This window comes from Limanda limanda, chromosome 16, assembly GCF_963576545.1.
Source record: "Limanda limanda chromosome 16, fLimLim1.1, whole genome shotgun sequence".
NCBI lineage: Eukaryota > Metazoa > Chordata > Actinopteri > Pleuronectiformes > Pleuronectidae > Limanda > Limanda limanda.
Window position 1 is genome coordinate 16,057,616 of NC_083651.1, and position 26,276 is coordinate 16,083,891.

General features: G+C 40.2%; 2 protein-coding genes across 3 annotated transcripts; both read left to right on the top strand.

The window, feature by feature from the left end:
* Positions 1 to 3,245: 3,245 nt before the first annotated feature.
* evx2 (even-skipped homeobox 2) lies at positions 3,246 to 5,537 on the top strand. The gene is made up of 3 exons (XM_061089259.1): positions 3,246 to 3,642; positions 4,174 to 4,400; positions 4,926 to 5,537. The coding sequence occupies exons 1-3, from the start codon at positions 3,246 to 3,248 to the stop codon at positions 5,535 to 5,537; spliced, it is 1,236 nt and encodes a 411-aa protein (XP_060945242.1).
* An 11,031-nt stretch (positions 5,538 to 16,568) lies between these two features.
* On the top strand, positions 16,569 to 25,573 carry lnpa (limb and neural patterns a). Of its 2 annotated transcripts, none has more exons than XM_061088358.1 (13): positions 16,569 to 16,628; positions 17,476 to 17,576; positions 17,928 to 17,969; positions 20,060 to 20,247; positions 20,330 to 20,388; positions 20,475 to 20,515; positions 21,491 to 21,574; positions 21,662 to 21,713; positions 21,808 to 22,029; positions 23,004 to 23,109; positions 23,547 to 23,617; positions 24,123 to 24,278; positions 24,622 to 25,573. In XM_061088358.1, the coding sequence occupies exons 2-13, from the start codon at positions 17,550 to 17,552 to the stop codon at positions 24,792 to 24,794; spliced, it is 1,221 nt and encodes a 406-aa protein (XP_060944341.1). In that variant the 5' UTR covers positions 16,569 to 16,628; positions 17,476 to 17,549; the 3' UTR covers positions 24,795 to 25,573. The 2 variants fall into 2 exon arrangements, with proteins under 2 accessions (XP_060944341.1, XP_060944342.1); XM_061088359.1 differs by lacking the exon at positions 16,569 to 16,628 and adding an exon at positions 16,709 to 16,811.
* The last annotated feature ends 703 nt before the right edge of the window (positions 25,574 to 26,276 follow it).

The window sequence follows — 26,276 nt, forward strand, 5'->3', positions numbered from 1 at the left end:
CACACTATAACTTCAGAGAGAAATATCCAGTGGGAATAGTGAAACATAACTCACCCTTTGACTTTTACTCTGTCCTCCTCCCCCCAGTTTAACAATCTCAATCTGTAGCCTCAGTACCTGAGTAGAGAGACAAGTCATTTAAAAAATAATCCCAGAAATGTTTTAATCTATCTCCTGGTGGGTTCGTGCATGAGCAGAGCTCAGCTGTTCTTACAGGTCCACACAGTGAGTGCTATGATTTTTCTTTAGAGCAACTTCATCTGAAGAGTTTGTGATGTATCTGTGCCATGAATCCGCCTGAAGAACGGCCTGAGAGCCACTTCAAGTCATCCGCGAGAAACGCTTCATACCCAGGTTTAAATGGATCAGAGGTAAGGGAAGACATCAGAAGAGAAGGGAAGACTCCAGCATTAATATAGTGTGTGACAGATGGACCACAGGGACTTGAGTTACTCAACAACAAGAAAAACAATTCTCCTCTGACATCAGGCCTTTACAACAGACACAACAATTGTCATATAATCTCAGGTGTAATTTCCAACATTATTGAAGTGTCCCAATAATCCATGATAGTGGGACAGTGAAACACCTGAAACTGAAATCGAGAAGTCAAACTCAAACATAGTAAATTTTATTATTTACACTTGGGATCCATTACTGTGATGTAACAAAATATCAGTAAATCCAATACAAGTCTACAAAACTGAATATTAAGCTATAACTTTGGAAACCTTACCATCCAACCGTATTTATATTGTGCTGCATCTGCTTCAGGAAAACATTTAATTTATTTTATGAAACCAAGCTATTGAAACAAAAACAAGATTTACACATGTTTTTCTCTCTCTGCCTTGTTGAGCCGGGCAAAAAAAGGAATTTCACACAAAAGGTCCAAGATAAAACATTATGCAACCCACTTACAGTGTAAGATTGTCCCTTAAGATGAAACTCTGTTCATAGAGATTCATCAGCTACACATGTATGCAAATTACCTAATTATATTAAATGCTAATTCCTAAAGCTCTTAGAGAGGAGAATACATACCAGTGTGTTTCTTAAATTCAAGGTTTATAATTCAAAAGCGCGAAAGAAATCATTGTGGTTACTAAACTTAACTAACTTTGATATTAAATAGTGAATTTTGCATTTATTGATTTCATCATGTATAGCCTGGGCTGCAATACAGGATGCTCCTTAAAGCTTAAAATCAAAACATCAGTTTGCATTAAAAGCTTTTTGAACAAAATGACTATAAGTTGTAATGTATTATAGTATAATACGATTACAGGATTAGCTCCATGAAGTGTGTGGTTATAATAATGTAGGTTCCAGGTTTAGCAGCTCGACAGTAGCTTAAAGGCCCAGTGTGAAAGATTTAGGTGAAGGGGATCTATTGGCAGAAATTGAATATAAAATTCCACTAGTGTGTAATCATCTAAATTGACCAAATGTTTTCTTTACCCTAGAATGAGCTCTTTATATTTAAATAATGTATATTCGGGAGCAGGTCCTCTCTACAGAGGCTGCTATGTTTTTAACAGTCGTCCAAACTGGACAAACTAAACAACTTTTGAGTTGTTATGACAACTGAAGGCTGCCACACGTTCTCCTTCATGTTTGGAAGGGGAGGTGAGGTGAGGGGTGTTCGGCTGCAACAAGCAACTTCACCACTAGATGTCACTAAATTTCCGCACTGAGACCTTTAAAATAATTTACCAGCTCCCAAATTAAAACATATATCCTAATCTATTTTATTTCAGTGTTCATGTACCCAGTGCTCAGGTCAGGACATCAGGTGAGGCCCACACCCATTTAACAGCCACCATCAATGACTGCAATTACCATCAAAATCCCGCAGGAGGCGCCAGAGGACGTGCAAGAGGATGATCTGCAGGCACCGTGTCTCCTCACATGGAGAAAGCAGGAGTCCATGCATGGCTGTGATGTCTTTACACATAGGAGCCTCCGTTAGAATTAACCGGCTGCATAAACATGTACCAGTCATTTCAGATAAATACAAACATTACCACGCAGCTAACAAAGGGTTTATAACTCAGGGAAATATTAAGTAGTAATAATTAAAAAAAAAAAAAAAGTCCAAGATTGTGTTAAAAATGTACAATGTGAGAATATAAGATGCTAAATGTGAGTAGCTCCATTCCTTTAAATCAAGAGCCAATCGAAAAAATGTGAAACACGAAAAAGAAATAAAATAATATAAGGATTACGTGTTAAAAGATTATTTGTATGTATTAGTTAGTTTAAAAGATTACTTATTTCTGTATGAATTCCAAATACACAACTGTGTGCTGTCGTGTGGAGATGTGTAATAATGGTCGCATTATCACCACATCAAAATGTGCATTTGACGAATAATGCAAAAAAACTGAAAAGATATAAACTGCACACAAGAAAACCAACATGGTCCTAAAATCTCAAGAAATGTTTTCACTTTTAATGTTTAATCACAAACTTGCACCTTAATATGCGTTAATGGCGTGAAAGGGAAAAACGATACGAAATAAAAAGACAAAAGAGGAATAAATAAATAAAAGAGGGGAAGATTAGAGAGGGGGAGGGCGCAGAGAGAGAGAGAGAGGGAGAGAGAGAGAGAGAGGAGGAGAAACAATAGAGAATCAAAGCATGATAATATTCCTAAATGAAGAGGGAAATGTTGCAGCGCTCATTTTATTAATCAGACTGTCAATTTCACCCAAGAGGCCAAACCCAGGAGCAGAGAGAGACAGAGTCAGATCAGCGCAGGGACGCGCACCTCCTCCTCACTCCTCTCCTCCTTCTCCACTTGGATATTATTCGTCTGACCGAAGGCCGCCTCCATCATCAAGTGACAGCCCTCTCCTATTTATTTGCTTATAAACCTGTTACAATAAATGATCATTGGAGCAACGTCAGCCGAGCATTTTAACAACGAAACAGCAGCGAGCACTTCTTTTTTTCCTGATGAATGACATTTCGCTGCAGGCGGGGAGGATGCTCGCCTCATCCTGAGCTCGTCGGCTGCATTCAGATTCTTTCATTTTTCGGCGTCTCGCTTATAAAAAAGCTTTAGAGACAGTTATTTAGAGACAGTTGCTGCAGTTGCATGCGGATTTAGCTCCGACACAACTCATTGGTGCTCCAGCCCCCTGGACAAGTGTGCGTGCGTTGTGCGTGAGTGTGCGTGTGTGAGTGTGTGTGTGTTTTCCGTTCCCCCCTCTCTCTTCCTCCTCGTCCTGCACAGCTTAATGATGGAGAGGATAAGAAAAGAGATGATATTGATGGAGAGAGGGCTTCACAGTCCCGTCGCTGCGGGGAAGAGGCTCGCAGACGCGCCGGGGAACTCGGTGCTGGAGGCCCTGGAAAACTCCCAGCACGGCGGACGGCTGAGCCCGAGAATAACTTCGGCTTCGCTCCACGGAAATCTCGGGGACATCCCGGGGAAAGGCAAGTTTGAGATCGACAGCCTGTTCGGGACGCACCACGGCAGCGAGAACAGCTCCTCGGCGGAGATCTCGTCGTCGGAGAGCCGCAAGAAAATGAGCCTTTACTCCGAAGTTTCGCCAGATTCCGACGTGAACAGCGATGTGGAGGTGGGATGCCCCTCGCACCGCTCCCCGAGCCAGCACAAGGAAAACAACAAAGGTACACACCTCATTTTATTCCGATTTATTCGATTTGTGGTATTGTGTTCGAATGCTGCGGATAATGTTATTATTATTATTATTATCATTATTGTACTATTATCATTGTCACAACTAAAGACAGAAATAGAGCAAAATAATAATAATTATCATCATTTTTATACCACTACTGATTGTAACCACCTGAAGCTTAATTATTTTCAGTAGTTATTATACCTGCAAGGCAACAACTATTATTTCTACTACCGTTACATGTATTATTATTATTATTATTAGACAACAATGTTATAACTACTATCATCATTATTATTCGTAGACAAATAATAATTATTGCTACTACTTCCATTATTGTAAGACAAAATTATTATGAATACAAATGTTAGTCTCAACTTTTTTAAACAACATTTTAAAATAGTTACATTCGTTTTATTCGTACTAAGCTTTGAAATAAACTCTAGGCCGACACACAAGTGGCCAATTTTATTTGAAAATTATCATTAAAAATATTTCTGTTATTGTTTCTATTTTTTAGGGTTTTCAGACAGTAATTCCGGCTGCTCCAGCTCGAACTCCCTCCAGAACATGAACGGGAACGGGTCCAACAACTCAAACAGCGACCAGGTCAGGAGGTACCGCACGGCGTTCACCAGGGAGCAGATCGGAAGACTGGAGAAGGAGTTTTACCGAGAAAATTACGTGTCGAGACCGAGGAGGTGTGAACTGGCCGCGGCGCTGAATCTGCCCGAAACCACTATAAAGGTAAGAATCTCCATTATTCCTATGCAACGTGTAGCCTGGCGTGTGCATGTGCAGGGAAATGAATGGTGAAGGGTGCAGGTGTACAAAAAATAAGTTACTTGAAAATATGACAGTCAGAAAATATAGTGAAGATTATTAATGGTGCAGTGTGATTTTATGATTTTATCTTGTGCAACAAATTAATGTTTTTATATTTTGCTCGCTCCATTGCATGGTGATCATTTCTTCTGTTGGGCTGCATTTAATTAATAGCCTATGCTTGTTATTTAAAATAAATTATCAACTGCAAAATGTTAAATATTTTACTGACTGGATTCGATAGTTAGATTGTAACCCCAGCAGCTTGTGATGGCGGATCATTTTTACGCACAATGATAAGAGTGTTTATAAGCAGTGTTTAGCACCAGTGCAGGGATGAGTGTGTGTTGTGCATGACGGAAGCTGAACCGCTCCTCAGGTCTAGATGTAGAGGCTGGAAACAACATGGCAGCTTCAATATGGGCCTTGTTTTGACTGTGTGTGCAGGTGTGGTTCCAGAACAGGCGGATGAAGGACAAGAGGCAGCGCCTGGCGATGTCCTGGCCTCACCCAGCAGACCCCAGCTTCTACACCTACATGATGACGCACGCAGCCGCCACAGGGAGCCTCCCGTACCCGTTCCACTCGCACATGCCTCTGCACTACTACCCGCACGTCGGTGTCACGGCAGCAGCAGCCGCCGCCGCCGCCTCCAGCGCGGCCTCGTCACCTTTCGCCACCTCCATCCGGCCCCTCGACACCTTCCGGGCCCTCTCCCACCCCTACTCGAGGCCGGAGCTCCTGTGCAGCTTCAGGCACCCGGGACTCTACCAGTCCCCCGCGGGCCTGAACGGGTCGGCGGCGGCGGCTGCGGCGGCCGCGGCGGCGGCGGCGGCGGTGTGCGCGCCGTCGGCCGCGGGCCCGTGCTCGTGCCTGAGCTGCCACAGCAGCCAGGCGGCGAGCGCGCTGCAGGGGGCCAGGAGCTCCAGCGCGGACTTTGCCTGCACAGCCTCGGTGCCACGGTCCGAGAGTGGATTTTTGCCGTATTCTGCCGCAGTCCTCAGCAAGACGTCAGTCCCGTCACCGGACCAGCGAGAAGAAACGTCACTGAACAGATAACTCCTCAGGCAGCCTCACGCGTTCGTTTCTTAGTTCTGCTCTTAGGGGATAGGCCTACTTTAAATGTCACGTCCTGGTAAAGCATTCCTTTATTTGACACCACTGTAAACACACACACGTGAAGATTCATTTCTAAAAAGTCAGACTCAAGTTCCAAAAAAACTCTTTATAACATGAAAAGCTAAGCAGTGAATTTTTAGCAGCTCATGAAAAGACTTTTCTATAAAGCTCCTGTGTTTGTGCCAGTAAACCACTTTTTTTATGGACTGTGCTGGAAACTTATTTGGGGAAATATCAGTGTACTCATCCTGCGACCATGCCTCGATCAAGATTTCCACTGGATGCATTTATTTCTACAATTCCCTCAAATTATTAGAATAAACACTCAGACTGGGTCACATCCACATATTCCTGCAGCTAAAATATCCAATGTGAACAAATCCGGTGGTTTGAACACACAAACGTGGGCTAATTATACCATCTAAATTTAGATAGCAGAGGGTCCCTGCTCCTCTGCCCAGCATCCCCATCTCTTCCTTCACTATAGGCCTAATAGACTGTGATTTTGTTGGCAGCCATAGCTTCTCCACCACCCCAGCCCCTGCTCTGTGGGGACAGCCCTAATCAGCCGGAGAGGTGCATATAATTCTGCAGCGCGTCTTTCGTGTCAATTTTTATGTTAATAACGAGAGGATCATGACAAAAATTGCCAATCATGTACCTAGATGGAGCTCCTTTGAATACGTGACTGTAAGAAAGTTGCTCGTTCTGAGACCCGCTGTCAAGTGCTAACAACCCGCGGAGGGAAGTCATTAGACATACAAAAGACCCGGAGCAAGGCGACAGTCCTGGTGCACACAATGCACTGCATAAAAAGATAATATCTGACACATGGAAGGCGTAAGAAATATATTATATATACACACAAGCAGCGTGCAGAGAAAAAAAAGGGGGCCACTCACAATTCGTCTGCAGATCATGTGAAATACCTCACTGCCCTCCTTATTTACATTGGGGCTCATTATATCAAAACCCAGTGTTTTCATATAGGTGTGTGATCCTGGAGCTGCTCACTCAGCAGGGGGACGGGACTGAGTTCAGATCCAACACTCTGTCTGTGCCTGTAAAAAAAAAAGACATGGCCATGTGCTACTTTATTCGTTCCTGTTGGGACATCACCGATATGTTGATTATAAAACATGTGAACTGTAAATCGTGACAAAAGATATTTTGCAAAAAAAGAAAATCATGGATAGTCCTACTACTGGTTTAGCTGAGTTATTGATCGCCCTGGAAAAGCTTCACGAACTGTGGATGGTAGGCTATTTTTTTTTCTGTTTGAGTTTTGGACAATTCTTTTGTTGTTATTATTATTTATTTATTTTGTGTGACTTGCTGAATGTTTTTAAATGTTAAAACACTGGATGTACACGCTAGTAGCCTACAAATTGGCCTGTAAAACACCTCTATTTCCAAAATTCATGATCTGAATTTCGTGCAACAAAAAAAAAGAAAGAAACATTTTGACTGACTGATGGAGAGGGAGAACATTTCTTCTTCACTGTCCACTCAAAGAGTCGTTTGGAAAAAGGGCTGATGGACGAGCACTGAAATTAAATGGCGAAAAACAGTATTGACCTTTTGTCCCTCGAGTCTCTGTTATAACTCTATATCTCTGTATTTAAAATATCAATGACTGTATGAATTTAAATATTTTAACTTGAAAAAAATGTGCAATATGAAATGTAAATCATGTTATTTATTGATCGTGTTTGTTCTTGGAAAATAAAAAAAATGTTTACACATTTTCGTTTGTTTACATTACTGATATTGAGATTTAGTATTTCAAATTTAAGATTATATATTTATTTAGCATATTTATTTATTTATCCAAGTATAAATATTCTATTTATCTAAGCATATATATTAATCGAAGTATATGGAGATAATTCATTTTTTCAATGACACTGAAAACAACTTATAGGCTTATTTAGTGCAATGGCACCATTTCTATAGAAAACACTGTTTCTAACATTAATTAAAAATATGTGGAAAACTACAGGGAATATGAGTCCTGCCATCACGGGTCATTCCGGCCCTATAATTTACCATTATTTTTACATTACCTCTAAATGATACAAGCTGATACTGTCGTTAATTGCACTTGGTTAAAATATAGCCTCCACCAGAATGGCCCCGAGAGACTTTAAGATAAGTTGCTTTTTTGAACGTCCCCATTATAGAAATAGGATTAGGGCAGAAAATATGGGCGTGATATATCACCATGTTTCCTTGCTCTTTACTAAAGTGAGGGCTGCAACCCATACAACAAAGGCGCCGAGATAGATGGAGGTGTAAAAGGGAGAAGACAGAGGCCAGAAAAACACTGCCCACAATAACACGATTAGTTCTGTATCCAATGTGCACGACTGAAAAAAGAATTCATCATAATGCAGAGGACTGTCTGTCACCTTCGCTGAATGGTTTTTGACAAGAAAATAAATCTTTGGGTTGTTTAATACATTTTATATTTTCTTTATTTCGGTGCTAATAGAAAAACCAAATTAAATGTCCACCAGCGAGATAGAAATGCAAAGATCGATGATCCTGCCCCTACTGTCCAATCACCCCTATTTAATTGACTGTATTTTCAGGGTAATTGAACTGCTTGTTGTAAATTGAGGATTTTATAGAAACGACATGAAAACTACATTTACTGACATTCATCGCATCTTTGACATTGATTATCTGATCAGCGCTGTGTCACGCTAACCTCCAATTCTTCATTACACACTGTTTATGAGCTGTTACAGAACAACTTGCTTGTTCCAGAGTGATTGATTGCCTTATTAACGCGTGTTCTTGTAAGTGTGACCGGACTGATTACGATGCATATGTTTAGAATAATGTTTCATTTAGCTGACTGCGAGTAATGCGGGGTGACAGCTGCTGCGGGAGGACAAAAAACCCTAAACTACAGGGAGCAAGCGGGGCCAAAACGCATTTAAGGTGGAACTCGGAGGCAGCACAAACACCCGGATGGTCAAACGCATGTCAACCCAGCGGCAGACGAGGGACTGACAGGCCCAGTGAGCCAACTGCACGAAACAAGCATGTTTGGGACCAAAACCAGATAAAAAGCCTGGTTTCTTTTGTCACTATAAACGCTTTTGAACCGATTCCCCAAATGTGAGACTGAACCACAACACGGCTTAAAGCATCCAGTCCTCACATCTGAATCTGATGCAGCAGCAGAGTGTTTACAACTGGCCTACCAGCTGTTCCACCAAGACATTGACTCCATCAATCAAAATTCACCAAAAAAAACACCCCACCAGGCTTCACTCCAGACACCTTTCAGAATTTAAAAAAATTAATTCATTTCAGGTAACATATTTGTACCAACATGTTAAAAGCCAGCGAGCGAACATCAGCTGCAGCCTGATGAGATTTATGCCACCATTATGCTTCTAAAGTAGTCTCTGTTCGGTTTGTCTCAAATCATTGCCTCCGTTCAAATGTTACTTTCATATATTACATGACATTAATTCAACTATAGCTCATTAAGACAGAATGAAATGGTTAAATTAACTTATCAACTCATAATGATGATGAATGGGGTATTAATTCACATACAAGCTGGGCAATTTGCAGTTTTGCGCGTTTTGATGGTTCTCAAATAACATTTAATAGAACGGGTCATCCCCTCAATCAATTACATGAGCATACGAGTCGGTGGCATGGAAAATCCTTTTTTCATGCATATGTATTGAAACGTGTTCTCAATTATCTTTGGAAATTGCTTTTATTGGCTTAAAGACTCATTCTTCCAGTGGTCCTTAGCTGTGGATATGGTTAAGGTGGCACTATACATTCATATTCCTCTTAACACAGCCTGGAACACCTTCATTATGAACTCTTTGATATTATATATGTTTCAAATCATATGAAGGGAATTTTTAAACGTCAGTTATTTCCAAAAGAAACACCGGAAATTAATGAATTAACAGAAATTGTGTCAAACAAAGATCTTTTACATATACTTTAAAATATACTAAATTTACTTAACACAGAAAGGTCAGTACGTGTGTCATTACAATTCCCAAGCCAGTGTGTTAAATCAACTACATACTATTACGTGCTTCATACAAAAAATACAACAAAGAAAAAAAATCCATCATAACGTGAACATCATATTGATCTGGTTTTAAATCTGTACTTTTTCAGCACTCTTTGTGAGAATGCATTTTCCAGTATACATATTTTTCCAATAATTTTCAATTCTGTGGCTCTATTAGTTGCAGTCAATAGGTCTCTGGTGCAATTTCTTTTAATGAGTCTGGGTTCTTATTTCACATTATAGATTGATATGGAATGAAGTGATGCCTTGGATTATTTAAGGACTATGTATAAAACACCAGGACCCTTTCTTTATAAATAGAATAAAACATTCATTCTAATAATGTCATTGTAAAGGTGATTTTGAGATGGGAGAAGAAAGCCTATGACCTTCACGTTTATATATTATACAATATATATATAAATCCTGTATGGTAACTTTGTTTCAGCTTCATCATTCACACAGATTCACTGTAGAAACTCAGGAGTTAAACCAGAATATAAATATGATGAAAAGTTTTATTTTTGAATCAAATCAATATCAAGAGTTCCATGAAACCAGTCAGTATTATGGGCACAGATTCACCCCATACTGGTCATAAACAAAACAAATTTATATCATGCTGTAGTCTCAATGGCTGATGGTGGTGGATAGAGATCAAAGAAAGTGCATTTTCGGAGGGATGAACCTATACCCCAATTTTAAATCAGTATAACATATTTATTCCTAATTTTGAAAGATATAAAAAGTGATAAAAAAAGGTTTGCATTTCTCCTTCAGTGTGAATGAATGCCAGTTGTTGTTAATGGATTTCAATGGCGAGTTTTCCAAATGTGTAAAAGCTTCTCTGGTAAACATATGACTAAACACAATGTCCATCTGATCTTCATGGCCGCGGATACTGTGGTCAGCGCGATTTTGACAAAAAAGTTTTATTCTTAACTATCCCAATGGCATTGTTGGTAGCAATATGAGTCTATCCACTGGTCCAGCACTTAAATAGCACAACAAAGGGATAAAGACTGTTGATTCTTCAACTTTTCTCTAGCACCGTCATAGAAAATACTAATGTCTCCAATACTTTGGTTTATGACCAAAAAAGATTTTCCATCAACGTTAGCTGCACTTTGTCTTTTTTGCGAAAACATGGCCAATGTTCAGATGTTGACACAGTAAAATAATGGTGAACATTGTAAACATCATACCTGCTAAACATCCACGTTTACATTTAGTACACGCCCAGAGCCACTATGGCTGTGGATTCTTAGGGTTTTTGAAGTGTCAGAAAATAAGAGATCTTTGTTTTGTAGTTTGCACAGTTTTGAAACTTTAAAGGTTGGTTAATTTGGCAATAAATAAAGTTAAAAATTAAATGAAATTACTTCATGGATGATCACACTGAAAATGAGCCCAGTAATCCTGATTTACTAGCAAATCTAAACTTCATCAGATTTTAAAGTGATCATATTTTTGCCACTCATCAAACAAATTTGATGACCATCAGAATCACATTGAAGCATCATATAGGCAGCATATTGTGTGTTTTTATTTTTTCAGTAAGAGTAGATGGAACATGAATACACCAAGGCCCAATTTACAATGGTTCAGATCCAGATATTGACTTAACATTACCACCAAGGTAAATATTCTCAACACATACTGCACTGCCCTGAACCTAAGCGTGAGTTCATGGCACATCATCATATGTTGTTTTACACTAAACTCGTTATACCATAAAATGTGACTTTAAAGAAAATGTATTAAGAAAGTTTATAGATGAAATCATTAGAATAATGAAATGATTATCAGAATTAATTGGAAAATGGAGGTAAAATGTCAATAATCAATTCAAAACATTGCCCACGACACACAGTACAAACAGTTATGGTGATTTTGGTGTATAAACCTGACTTTATAGGACAGCAATCTCAGTGTAAACGGTATCATTATAGTTTATAGTACACATAGACAGGAAATATGGGGGGAGAAAAAGAGGTAATACATGCAACAAAGGTCCCCAGCCACATGCAAACCAGGGGCAGAGTCGCTTTATGCATTCGCCATAATCGCTACCAGATGCCCCACAAGTAGAGTTTTATGTAACCTGGAATCATGCTCACCCATAAACTCAGTGTTGACCAACACACAACAGATATTCACAAACACTAGAAGCAGAGGTTTGATCCCTCACAAGCTCAAAGAACTCTCAGTAGATTACCAGATCATGTTGTTGCTCTAAAAAAAACCCAATTCAGTGCATATTAGCCTTTGCTCCCCCTGTTTCCTAATCATGTAACCTGTGGAGTTACCTTCAACGAAAATATGTTTTACACTCCTTTGCATCTGGTTGTTTATCAGCCAATCACGAGGCAGCAATTTGATGCTTAAAATCCTGTAGCCACAGGTCAGGGGCTTCAGTTAATGTTCACAGAAAACATCAGAATAGGGAAAAAATATATATGATCTCAGTGACTTAGAGCATGGTTGTTGGTGCCAGACTGGTTGGTTTGAATATTTCTGAAACTGCTTATCTGAGGCTTTCACACACAACAGTCCCTGTAACAATCATGTTAGTCAACGCCATGTTGCCATGAGAGAGGTCAAAGTAGAACGGCTAGACTGGTTTGAAAAGACAGGAAGGTTTTACAGTTACTTAGATAACCACTCTTTATAACTGTGGTGAGCAGAAAAGCTTCTCAGAAAGCACAACATGTCGAACCTTGAGGTGAACACGCTCCAACAGTAGAAGACCATGTCAAGCTTGAGTCAAGCCAAGAACATCTATAGACAAGTTGAGGACTAGGAGAACGTAGCCTGGTCTGATGAATCTGGATTTCTTCTGATGCTGCAGATAATGGAGTCATAGTTTGGATTTTACACATGAATCCATGAACAAATCAGTCCAGGCTACTGCTGCTGGTTTAATGATGTGAAGAAGGTTTTGCACAATTTGAGCCCCTTGTTACTTATCAATCATGATTTGGATGCCACCACCTATCTGAGTATTATTGTTGACCGTGTGAATCCCTTTATGTTAACCACCTTGTAGTGGCTTCAGCATGATAATACACAATGAACGTAAATAAACATGACAATTAGTTCAGTGAACGTCAGTGGCTGCTCCAGCCACCAGATCTGAATGCAATAGAAAACGGTTGGGACATGGTGCAGCAGGAGATTTGTAACATGAATGTGCAGATGACAGGTCTGCAGAAAGGATGTGATGCAAACATGTCAACATGGAAAAGAATCTCACAGGAATGTTCCAAACATTTTGTGGAATCAATGCAACAAAGCCATCACACACATTGCAATAATAGTAATACACGTGTTAATATTTAATTTGTGTAGAGAAGCACAGAGTTTAATAATATTTAAAGATTAAATTACATTTGAAAGCATTTGAAGACCTTACTCTTGCTCACCTGAAGATATTCAACCAGTGCAACATGTTGGCCGATACTTGAAAAATAGCAAGTCAGTCTTTTTTTTTTTTTAAACATATATGTTTATTCTATCAGCAGCACAGCAACATAACACAAATGAACAGCAAACCGGAAGAACTACACAGCCACTCCTTATATACCCGACCAGTAATTAGGACCAAACCACCAGGGGGAAGCCCACTGTGAACAACAACAGGAAATTTAGCCAAATAGATTAACAATTTGTAGCATTTTGTTCACAAATAGCAAAGCAACCACAGAGATAAACATTTATGTAACCACTATATACATGAAAATCTATTTCTTTTTCAGAAGAGACTTGCTCCCTGTTTCTCTCCCCCTTCTTTTCAAACATGGTACAACCAGGAAGTATAAAAGGACTTGCCTGAGGACCATTTGCTTGATAGAGAACACACATGTGACAATGTAAAATAATATGTTGGTTTTGATAATCAGCAGTTATAATATTTAAAAACCCACCTATGTTTGGTTACTGGTAAAACTGTGCATGTATCATTCATGCTTTGCATGGTCATGATGTACACGGCTGCCAAGAGCAACTGTGCAACATATATGGACACTTAAGATAAAATGCAACACTATGATATGTCCGGAGAATCTCCACAAGTGTGTTACTTGAGCTGGAGGCAAACATTTAATATACAGGAGGAGGGAAAGCAAAGGAGAATATCAGTCTTTGCTTTAACTCAATTTTGGCATCTCTCCGTCTTCTCTTTATTTCAGGCCCTGCTCAGTGATTCAACACCAGCTGAGAAAAAAATACCTGGAACACAATCCACATCATGCCCTTGTCACCTGCTGCTCAAATGTCAATCACCCGTAGCCAAACATTGTGTATATGAACTGCACCTTTAGCATGTGGTATGTGCCAGCATGTGGTGAAGACAATGTACACGGTTATATACCGTAAGCTGTGTACTGTCAGACAAGGGAAAGCTACACCTTACTTGCAATTCCTCAAAAACCACACATTGGGGATACGGGTAGCTTACACCATGGCGTTCTAACAACTGTTGTATTGTGAAGCTGTATTGATTGTGCTTTGAGTGACATTTCTTGTATGATTTCTCTGTAATAAAGTCTTCAGATTTTGAACTTGTTTTGCATATCCTTATACCCACTCCATTATATTATCAATAAAGGCTAAAATGCTACAATAAATACATGTATACAAATTCAAAATGTATAGAATACCAGCTGAGCAATTAACATTTGATTCATTTACGTGCAGCATACTTTTCACCCTGAAGGGAAAGTTTAACAGGTTCATTTAAAATAATGTTGTTCATCAAAGCTCATAAGTGCATATGTTTTTGTTCATCACAGAGATCCAAATGGTGAAAAGGACAAAGCCTTGCCAACTAATGAGGCTTCAGCAGAGATGATCAGCCTTTGGGCATCATTTGGCCTCAGTGAGCTTCTGTGGTCACTGCACTTGTGGTGTGCGTTGGCTCTGTTGAGTCTTCATGATGACTACAAATGTTGATGCAGTGGTGGATGCAGTCAGGGAGAGTCGGATGTTTGACTGTTTAGCTGAGCCTCTTATTTTTTACCTCCAGCTTTTTTCTTCCTCTTTCATATCCCAAAAAAAATAAATGCGGGCATCATCACAGCAAAGCAGAATTTTACAGCAGCAATTGCACCATGGAAACAGTTAGTGCACCATTTTTGTTCAGGACTAAAATATCACAAAATGTAGATTGGCACAGGATTTAGTCATGGTGCCCAAAGGATGCAGCCTTTTTCACTTGGCTGATTCCATGACATTTCCTTTAATCCTGGCTATGAGGTTGAAATATTAGTTTCTCCAACAATTACTGTATGGATGGGTATTGAATTTTGTATAGATATCCATATTTAATGCTCATAGGCTGAATTCAAATGAAATATATAGTCTTAAAATGGAAAATGATCATGTATCCCTCTAACCTCAGATTACTGGGGTCTGACTCGTGGATTATCTGGAGTATTTTAATGAGGAATTGTGTGCATTTGTTGGACAGTGATGTTAATATTGACCTGTTTAAGGAATGTATAAAGAACCGTCACATTATCTGCACATAAGACGATGCAGAAAGACTGATGTTGTTTTAAAGATATGTAAACCAGGGCAGGTTCTGCCACGTGAAAAATAGCTCCTGTCCCCCTGTAGCTATCTAATGTCCCTGCTGCACTTCTTGTCCCTGCAGCTCATGTCCTGTACCTGCAGCTACCTACTGTCCCTGCAGCTACCTCCTGTCCCCCTGCAGCTCATGTCCTGTCCCCCTGTAGCTATCTAATGTCCCTGCTGTACTTATTGTCCCCCTGCAGCTACCTCCTGTCCTGTCACCCTGCAGCTCCTGTCCCCATGCAGCTACCTACTGTCCCTGCAGCTCATGTCCTGTACCTGCAGCTATGTCCTGTCCGCCTGTAGCTATCTAATGTCCCTGCAGCAATGTCCTGTCCCCCCTGTAGCTATCTACTGTCCCTGCAGCTATGTCCTGTCCCCCTGCAGCTCATGTCCTGTCCCTGCAGCTATGTCCTGTCCGCCTGTAGCTATCTAATGTCCCTGCTGCACTTCTTGTCCTTGCAGCAATGTCCTGTCCCCCCTGTAGCTATCTACTGTCCCTGCAGCTATGTCCTGTCCCCCTGCAGCTCATGTCCTGTACCTGCAGCTATGTCCTGTCCCCCTGTAGCTATCTAATGTCCCTGCAGCAATGTCCTGTCCCCCCTGTAGCTATCTCCTGTCCCTGCAGCTATATCCTGTCCCCATGCAGCTACCTACTGTCCCTGCTGCTAGGTCCTGTCCCCCTGCAGCTATGTCCTGTCCCTGCAGCTATGTCCTGTCCGCCTGTAGCTATCTAATGTCCCTGCAGCAATGTCCTGTCCCCCCTGTAGCTATCTACTGTCCCTGCAGCTATGTCCTGTCCCCCTGCAGCTCATGTCCTGTCCCTGCAGCTATGTCCTGTCCGCCTGTAGCTATCTAATGTCCCTGCTGCACTTCTTGTCCCTGCAGCAATGTCCTGTCCCCCCTGTAGCTATCTACTGTCCCTGCAGCTATGTCCTGTCCCCCTGCAGCTCATGTCCTGTACCTGCAGCTATGTCCTGTCCCCCTGTAGCTATCTAATGTCCCTGCAGCAATGTCCTGTCCCCCCTGTAGCTATCTCCTGTCCCTGCAGCTATATCCTTTCCCCATGCAGCTTCCTACTGTCCCTGCTGCTAGGTCCTGTCCCCCTGCAGCTATGTCCTGTCCCTGCAGCTATGTCCTGTCCTGTCCCCCTGTAGCTATCTAATGTCACTGCAGCTATGTCCTGTCCTGTCCCCCTGTAGCTATCTAATGTCCCTGCTGCACTTCTTGTCCCTGCAGCTATGTCCTGTCCCCCTGCAGCTCCTGTCCCCCTGCAGCTCCCTCCTGTCCCTGCTGCCGCTACAGGACACTCCCCCATCTTGGCTCTCACACCCTCTGTTTAAAGACTGTCCAGCTACAGGCTGTTCTAACCTGAACAGCTCCCCCCCTCCGAAAAGGTAAACTGCTTCTTTCCTGAACATTTCTCTGCTAACACTGAACTTTCCTTTGCGGTTTCTCCACTTTTGGCGCTAATTCAAAGCCCGGGTGCTGACGTCAGCTAACTTCAGGTCGCACTGGCTGCACTTCTCTGAGGTCCTGCTGGATGCTAGCGCTACAAGCTAGCAGCTAGCACCACCAAGGTTAGCTAGTGTTTCCGCTAACTCTCATCAGTGTGTATATGAAGTATGTTAAAGTTCTGGAGGACACACAAGCTGCACGGTGTGTGTCTCCTGGCTTCTCTGAGAGGAATCTGGTCCCGTTCGGTTTGCGCTGCCTTCGGCAAACATCGGCTGGAAATGTCAGCCGCCTCCGGAGTTCAGTGCTGAAGTTTGCTAACTCAACTTAGCACAAGGGGGGGTTCAGCCTGTTTGTGTCCACCTCAACAACACACATCGACGGGTTGTGTAGTGGTGGTTATTGTTAGTTTGTGTAAAGCAGTTTTTCATTGTGTGTGTGTGTGTTGCTGTGAGATCGTAGCTGAACTCACAATATGTCCACGTAGCTATAAGAGTCCTTCAGTGCACCTCACTCCAAGTCTTCATGTTGATGTTGTGTTGACTTGATGTTGTGTTGTGGTGCCGTGGCATCGAACACACTTTACACTGGATATGTTTGAGCTCTTTTATAAAACGTATCTGTTATGAATGCAAAGGGGACGGATTTAAATGATCCTAAACCCCATCTAATCTAAAGCAGCTTTATCAGTAGCATGATATGAATGTGGTTATTCAGTGCATCAGTTTCAGCTTGAGGCATGTAATGAGTAAACAAGTGTTTATTGATCCCAGACACTGTTGTCAACAGGTGGAGAGGAAACCTGAGAGCAAATCAGAGGAGGGTCCCAGGAACAGAACTCCCTGAACTTCCACATCGCCGACATGGGGGCTATGGTCTCCCGGTGGAGGGTTCGTCTCTTAACCTTTTACCTACTTTGTCTTTCTACTTATGGCTGATGTATTAGTATTTACATGAACCCACCACCCTCTGGATAGATGTACATAAATGATCACAATTCAGATGTTTATGTTAATTCTCATCCCAGCATTACCATTCCTTTCTATACTGCCATGCACATACAAACTTGTTTCACCAACAGAAGAACACACGTAGGCAAAATGTGCAAAAGTGGGAAGATGAAACAGGAAGTTTCAAGATCTTTTTTCAAGAAGTTCATTACACAATCGGGGGGCCGTTGCTATGGCAAACGTTGAGCTTGTTTCCCACTGACATGGATTTTAAAATGTTTTGTCTTGCAGGCCAAACCCTCCACTGTAGAGCTTTTGGAAGGAATCGATAAGGTAGGTTCAATCTAACTTATTCCACTATTCAAAAGTTTCCACATTGACTTATAATTGTCTAAACACATTTTATTCTAATGGTATAGTTAAAAATGAGAAATCGTTCCTTTTTATATTTGCCTGGGGTGAAAGACAAACAAGCCATAAAATGACTGAAGTACAAGAACTCATGCTCTAAATATTTGTGTAACATTTACAGCCTCAGCTGCACAGTGGGAACAGTGTACAATATATAATGGTATTAAGTGTGTCATTATAGGAATAGACAACCAAAGCCTTCATTGACAAGTACCATTTTCACAAACATTAAAATAAATTGGTTTACATAGAGAGATGTTGTTTTACAAACTAAAAAAAGTCATTCATTTTGTTGTTCAGATAAAACAGAGAACCATGTGTGATATGTTTTTTAAATATTCAGCTATCTCCGTTAACTTGTAATTGTGGGATATGTTAATGCCTTAGTAAAGAAATTCAACTATAAAATCTTACTTAATTATTTTATTTGATGTTTGGATTAAAACATGGATTTAACAAATCCATTCAGGGTTGTCACAGACGCCTTAAGTCAATAAGTGCAACCAAATGAAGAATTATCATTTCAAGGGACCAAAGGCAGTTATCAGTGTAATGATGTTTATAAAGATGATTTGATCCAGAAACACAGACCCCCTGTAACTATACATGTTGATACAATTATGTATGTTTATGTATCAATATTATAATTCTAATAAAATGCCAAAATATAGAAAGTTCAGAGTGTTGAGTTTTCTTTTATTTTACAGTCAGAACATTGTTTTTTGAAGTGGAAACAATGCTGTGGAGGACAGGTTGTGTCTGCACGCATCATCTTCTGACCATAAGCAAACAGATGCATCCATGAATGCCAAATCCTCATTTGCTGACTGATGGGGCTTTAGAGCTCTTCTGCAGTCAAGCGGGTGTTAGGCTATTTTGAGCACCTGTCCTTTGAGCAAGAGACACAGCACAAACACGGAATAGGTCAGGTGGCGTTGAAATAGTGAAGAGACGATACGTACTGGTTTCTTCATCTCTCTTGACAGAATGTTTTGAGCGTCCTAATATTACACATGCACGGTTAGGCCACAGATAAACAAGCGCATGCATGATGTGCTGCAGCACTGAATGTGAGATCAGTTTATCCACTGCTTAGAGTGACAGCCACACATGTTACACTATAACCATAGTGACCAGGAGTGGGTCCTGTTCTCTCCACCAACTATTTTTGGACGGGTCAACCAGCACTGTACAGCAGCGGTGTAGCATTTCATTTAAAATAAATCTAGAGATAAGTGAGTCATTGGTCATTTGCAAAAATAATAGTCTTTTCTACTGCAGGGGAATTCTGATTCGGTATGCTCAGGAAGTTGGTATTCATTTTGACAAGTTAAGCAGTTACTTTTAATAAAATTTGCTTCCATTTCATCTATTTAAAGGCATGGTCCTCATGCAGACTGTTGTGTCTGAAGTGGCATCAGGCCAGTGGTGATTTGCTATACTACCGACAACGGGTTAAATGATCTTTGTTCAGTTTCAGACTTGCCCGACTGTACAATATCCTCAAACCACAACGCGTACAACATTTAACTTAGATGAGAGTAATATGTTCAGATAAGAAAACAATATAGATGGATCTCCCGGCCTCATTGAAAAGCCTCCTGTGAAGCTTTATTGATCCAGACCTGAGAGAAGGAACACAAACATGTCACCATAGAGTTCATTTGCATTACCCAGGTGTTGTGTGCTGCTGTTGTCTCCGTTCCATAATATTATTTTTAAAAAACTAAGTAAGATGGAAGTTGACCTATAATATCTACATTTTCTAGTTTGCCTGTGAACATTTGTCATCTCATTTATACATTGTGAGAATAATAATAATTAACTGCTGAATTGTGCCCAGTGGTTGTTGTGGCTTGTACTTATAGATATTTTTGTTTGTAAATATATCACCTTTTTGAACTCGTGCAATCTGAATGAAGATAAAAAAGGTTTCTTATACTTAAAACCACTATGATCTTAATAGAAATGTGTTTTTGTACTAACTGAACACTTGTTTCTTTTTTCCACAGGATGTACAGGCACTTGAAGAATATGGTGAAAAGTATCAGAGGCAGTTGAAGATCTGGCTGGGGAGCCTGCGTCTCTACTCGGTTCTCCTCGTCTTGATAACATGTATAGTCGTGTATTTCTGGTACCTGCCGGAACAGTTAATCGGACGGCTCATATTGTCTCTTCCCTTGCTCATTTTTTGCTTATTGTGAGTATACATGATGGTCAGTCCCATTTTTGACTACGCTTGATAAATAACATATAACAGTTGTTATTTTTTTCTTTTGTAGAGTCTGGCTACTTCGAAAAATGCTTGTAATCACTTTTTCGAGAAGAACGGAGAAAAATAGTAAGGTTCTTTTTGCTATTGATACACACACTGTTACACATGTTGTTTTCAACTGGTGTTGAATTTTTCAAATGTTTCTTTTCCAGATGAAAAATTAGAGGATCTTAGAGCGCAAAAAAGGAAAATTGTAAGTTTCGTTCCTAAATTCACTTGTTTCACGTGTATCTTTGGTTTCCTCTTCTGTCAAAATCAATAACATAACTTTTCATTTAAAACAGCCTAGCATCTTGCTACTAACTAAAGATTGTAAGCATTTGAGGAGTACTGAAAAAAATCTTACCATAATTGTATATATTATATATATATGCTACTCAGTTGAAGTAGTATCCATAAATAAACAGTATCTTTGAACTTTTAATCTTCAGCTCCACTAGCAGCCTACAGATATTCTCTCATGTCCTTGAAAACTGCATTTAGCTTGAGAAAATTGCGAAGTAACACTTCAAAAAGCAGCTGTCACACACATGTGGCTGAGATAAGTTTGAGAAACGTGTTATATAACTTACCTTTGTAGAACACATTGTAATTTTGTTGTGTCAGTATCTCCAGTTCATTCTACTGTTACATGGGAAGCCTCACAGTGTTCCCCCTTTTGATCTTCTCAGCGTTTAGCAGCTCGATACTTGCTCGTCCAATCTTGCTGATCCAGACAGTGTTTGATCGGTACAGTACCTTAACCCAGTAAACCACTCCGCTAATGCCACTTTAATTAATAGCATTTAGTGCCGCAAAGAAATAAATCTGAGAAATTGCTTGTCATCCTCCGTCAAGTCTAATAACTTTCAATAATTAGGGCTGATGGATTTTCACACTCTCCATTATCGAAGTAGTGAATGTAATTATTCTTCATATCATATGTAAACATTTAGAAACGTTTGACTAATGTTCAGTGAAGTTGCACTATTTGGTGAAGTTTCTGGTGGCCTTTATCAGTCACGTTGAGTTGTAATGTTATGATAGGTGATTTATAATAAATAGTTTAACACATCAGATGATCATCTTCTAATTACTTGGCAATAGACATTTTATTATAGCAATCATTTTAGGGGAATGTTTCTGTAAAAAAACTGAATCTGTCCTTTGATACTTTCTTTTTCTGCAGCTTGAAGATGTTATGGAAACCGAGACTTACAAAAATGCTAAAATGATTCTGGAGAGGTTTGACCCTGAATCTAAGAGGAAAATGGTGAGTTTTTGTACTTTATAATAACAGTCAGTTTGTCTATTTGTGTTGGATTTATACAATGTTTATTAATCTGTTATCTGTGTGAAGGAGCTGGAATCTACTCCAGTCGGACCTCAGATGACTCCAAAACCAGGACAAGGTATCAATGCATTCTAAAGATGGAACTGATTTCCCTCTGTTCCTCTTGCATTTCTTACTAGTGTTAAGCAACCTGCATTGTTGTCTGTATTTAGAAATCCGTCACCGCAATGTCATCCCAAAAACCCCACTTATGATGGTGAATCCCGCGAGCAGCGCCGCCGCCCGCCCTCCTCTTGCCTCTGGGCCCACGCATCCTGGACGAGCTGCCCACTCCGCTCCAGGTGGACCCCCAGAGAGGAGCCTGTCGGCTATCGCTGCTCAGCAGAGCCTGATGAGGAGGCCTGTGACCCCGGGAACACCTGTTCCAGGAGTTGGTGAGTTACCGCCACACAGGGGGACCACATCATAATGTGCTCGATTAAGGTGTGATTTACTCTTCCCTGGCTCTGTGTCCCCAGTTGCTTAAGGCACTGTGGTGTGTGTTGTCAGCAAGGGTGGTGTATGCTACACATTAGTTGTAATGGGTAATTGTATGAATGTAGTTTTTAAATATCTTATTAACAGGTTCAACCTTCCTCAAATAAGTGTGTAGTTATGAACTTGGATTATAAATAGCTTTGATATAGTCAGAAGAGCAGTTGTTGTGTATAGAAGACATCTGTGCAGTGTAGAGGTGTTGAATACTCCATACAAATTATTTCTGGACTATGAACACTCAATAGAAGATGCAAATAAGTGCAAACAGTAAAGGAAGTGTGTTCCTAGAGGAAGCTGCATGGTGTAATTGCCATGTGGAATGCCAACTGTGAAGTATGCACGAAGCAGGATTACATTAACTGTGATTAATTAGCCAGACCTGCGTTTGTTCTCTGGGCAATGGTGCTGGAATCTCACTAAATGTCTTTTAATGCTTGGTGAAATTGCCTTTTGGCATTGGGAACCCCTCACAAATGGTTTACATGACTTGATGTTATCACCTGCTTCTGTCGAAAATTGAAAGTGAAAAGCAATTTGATACAAAGAGTCACCACAGAGTTTCCATATGTTGGTAAATTAATAACCAGCAGGATGCCGAGACTCTGCCAAGTCTCACAGAAATGACCAGTCATCTTCCTATGATTGCTCTTGATGTTAGATTATATTAATTACTACGCAGCGACTCAGTGGGGATTCTGGACGTGCTTCGCAAGTGAGATCCAGTGTAAAGTCTTTAAAGAAAAAGAGGCGTGTTTTATGCAGTAAACTGTGAATCTGAGGCTCAGCTATTTCAAAGAGGGACCTGTTTATTGCAATTTCTGTTCAGGACTGCAGACTGTGACTAACGGCATCTGGTGTTGTGTTTTAACAGGGATGCATCCTCCAGGTCCGCCCCTGGCCAGACCTGTGCTCCCAAGGGACAGAGGAGCTATGGATAGAGTCCTTGAGTATCTGGTTGGAGACGGCCCTCAGAACAGGTTCATAACTTCTGTCTTTAAACCACAGCCCGACCAATTTATTGTTGTTTGATAAACTCGGCCAAAATGAGCCGTTAGCAAACATATCACTATCAGCGTTTAACTTAACTGATATGAAAACTTTTTTTTAAAGAATTTGAAATGCCAAAACAGATTTGCATATACGCTGACATTTTACATGAAAAATTTCAAATTTTCTTAATTTCAAGTTCTATATAATTTGTTCTATTTGTTTGTAGTTATTTATAATAGAGTTGTTGGTTATACTGTAAAACTAGCTTCAGTTATACTACTTTGTCATAACAACAACTCTTAATATATATGTATCGGCCTATGTAGCGGTATTGAATTTTTCAACTAACATAGGATAGTCTAGTAATATATAGTAGCACTAGTCCTGTATACTGTCCTCACCTGATGTCTTTCCTCCTTTACAGATATGCTCTCATATGTCAGCAGTGTCTGTCCCATAACGGAATGGCAATAAAAGAGGAGTTTGAATACATTGGTAAGACTTTATGAAACACAAATTCTGTTCTATTTAATTTGTACAGCAGCAAACCACAGCATGCATTATCTTGAGGCTCGTAGTAAGGTTTTCATTATGCAGTTCCCACAATGAGCAGACACTTTGTGACAGTGGAGAGATTAAAAAAGAAAAAGGAACTGAGGATATGCGGCCATCTGCCTCGACCGGTTTGTTTGAGAGGAGAGAAATTGAGGAGAGCCAAGAAATCACTGTCAGTCTCAATCTAACACTGTGCACTGTAGCATTTGGCAGTGTAGTATATCATGTGGTCTTAAATGCCTCTGCCACGACCGACCCCTGTAAGCAAAACGGCTGAAGATTGAATATGCAAACCAGTCCTACCCATCAATTTGAAACGTTTATGCATCTCCGGCATGTTTTGTCATTGGTTCATCTTCATGTATATTTATCCATGTCTGTGTGAGAGTCTATTAGTGAGGTGACATTAACTATATGTCTTGTGTTATTCTCGTTGTTGTTTCAGCGTTCCGTTGTGCATATTGTTATTTTTTGAACCCTGCGAATAAGACCAGGCCTCAGGCGCCCAGTCTGCCCGTGGTCCCCGGCGAACTCAAGATGTCGTCTGAGGCGTCCTTCCATTCGTCTGAAGCTGATGTAGACGACGAGCAGTCTAGCATAGGTAATAATGACACTCAAGCATAAACTTTATTATATATAACTATAAATAAATCCAAAATACAGATATGTAGAACTTGAATTAAGTGAAATATAAACATACAAGCTCTATTTTTCTGCATTGTTTATTCTGTAAAATATTTTTTTTCATTTAAATACTGACACTGATATGTGTGCGAAAGGCTCATATCAGCCAATCTGTAAATTTATCACACTTTATTAATTAGAAATTCAGATTCTTATTGTACACATATTCAGTAGAATTTCTTTTCTTTTCCTTCTTTCTTTTTTGAGTCTTGTTTTCAGCATCTACACATCTAAACTGAAATGTTGTCTGTCATTATCAGGGAAATCCAAGCTTGCTGATGCATCTGCTGAACCAGATGCCGAAGAGCCAGAAACGCAAACAACCGCAGAGTCCCATCCTACGTCAGACGAGCAAAGCCCCCCAGAGTCACAAGACTTGCCCTCTGAGAAATCTGACGGAGAGCAGGACGTGTCTGCCATGGAAGTGGAATAAAACAGCGGAGAAGTGATTTCATTACACGTAACGCTGCAGTTTAGTTTTTTGTTCGAAGAAACGTGATGAGTTTAAGAAATTGCCGTAAGTTGGAATATCACGGTAACAAGCTAGCAGCTGATACAATTTTCAACTTACTGTACACAGTGTCCCTCCTTTTGAGAATAGTCTTTTATGGCTGTTATTATTGAAATGTAAAAACGTGTAGCACCAGCATTTGGTAGCAGATGCCAAACAACCCGTGTTCCTAGTAGTATGCAGCCCAATGAGGATGGTGGTAAAATATTATTTGTTTTTTATGTTGCGTTGGAAAAGTCTTTCTTATTCCATATTTTATTTGTTTTTGACTGAATTCTTGCATTTTGCTTTCTTGGTTTACAGAAAACAAAGCGTTTTGTCGGGAAATACATTTTTATTTATGGGGAATATTTATAAATATTTTCTACACTTCAGTGCCTTTCATGACCATGTGGACGGGAGTTACTCTGTAGCACGGTGGCGCTAATGAATTGTTTACACATCCATGGTACCATAATAGGAAAGCACATGCAATATGTATTTATTTCTAAAAGGAAGAGATTTATGTCGGTACTGTGCACCTGCTTTAAGTGCCTTTTTACATGTCAAGTCTCCGTCTCAGTATTGTCGATAAGACATATTTACCTATAGACAATAATACAAATGTAAGTGTTTTCAGTCTTTAAAGACAGTATCTGTTTGCTGAATGTCTGCGTTTTCTGACCTGTATAAATAATGGTAAATAAATATTTTTGAACATCTGTACACGTGTGCTCAGGATCATAACACCCCCCCCCCTTTATAAGACCATATTTAAATTAACTAGATCTGGATTTTTATTTGGATCTGCACCAAATTGCAAACACTTATAAATATCAGTCCCCTAAACATATCTTTTTATTGTAAGATCTCCACAACATTTCAGGGAAATGAGCTCAGTGTTAATCTGTTATCCTGCTAACAAACAAACAGACTGAGGTGAAATCAGTCTCAAGGCAGAATTAACTACAATGGGACTCCGTAATGTGCATACCTCTGCTATACAATCAAGCTCCACCAAATTGTACACACTCAAATATATCAGTCCCCTAAACATGCCAAGTTTTTGTAATAAAAATCAATGAGTTATTCCCTGGTGAAAAGTCAAAAAATCTCAAAATGTTCAAGAAAGTGCGAAAAAATTCTCCTGGAAATGCCCCTCAGCTTGGATTGCATTAAAGTTTATTGGGTTCCATCCTGGCCCATCCCTCCAAGTGTGGTGGAAATCTATTCTGTAGTTTTTGCAAACTGACAAGGGTGAAACACAACCTTCTCGGCAGAGCCACAGGCCACAATAAATAAACATTTCAGCCGCCATGCTAACAACATGTATCCCTGTTACCTGTGTGTTTTAAATTGGCGGCCCTCTTCTCTCCTGCTCCTCACCGAGGATCATATTTAAACGGTCCATTTTCATTAGCAGGC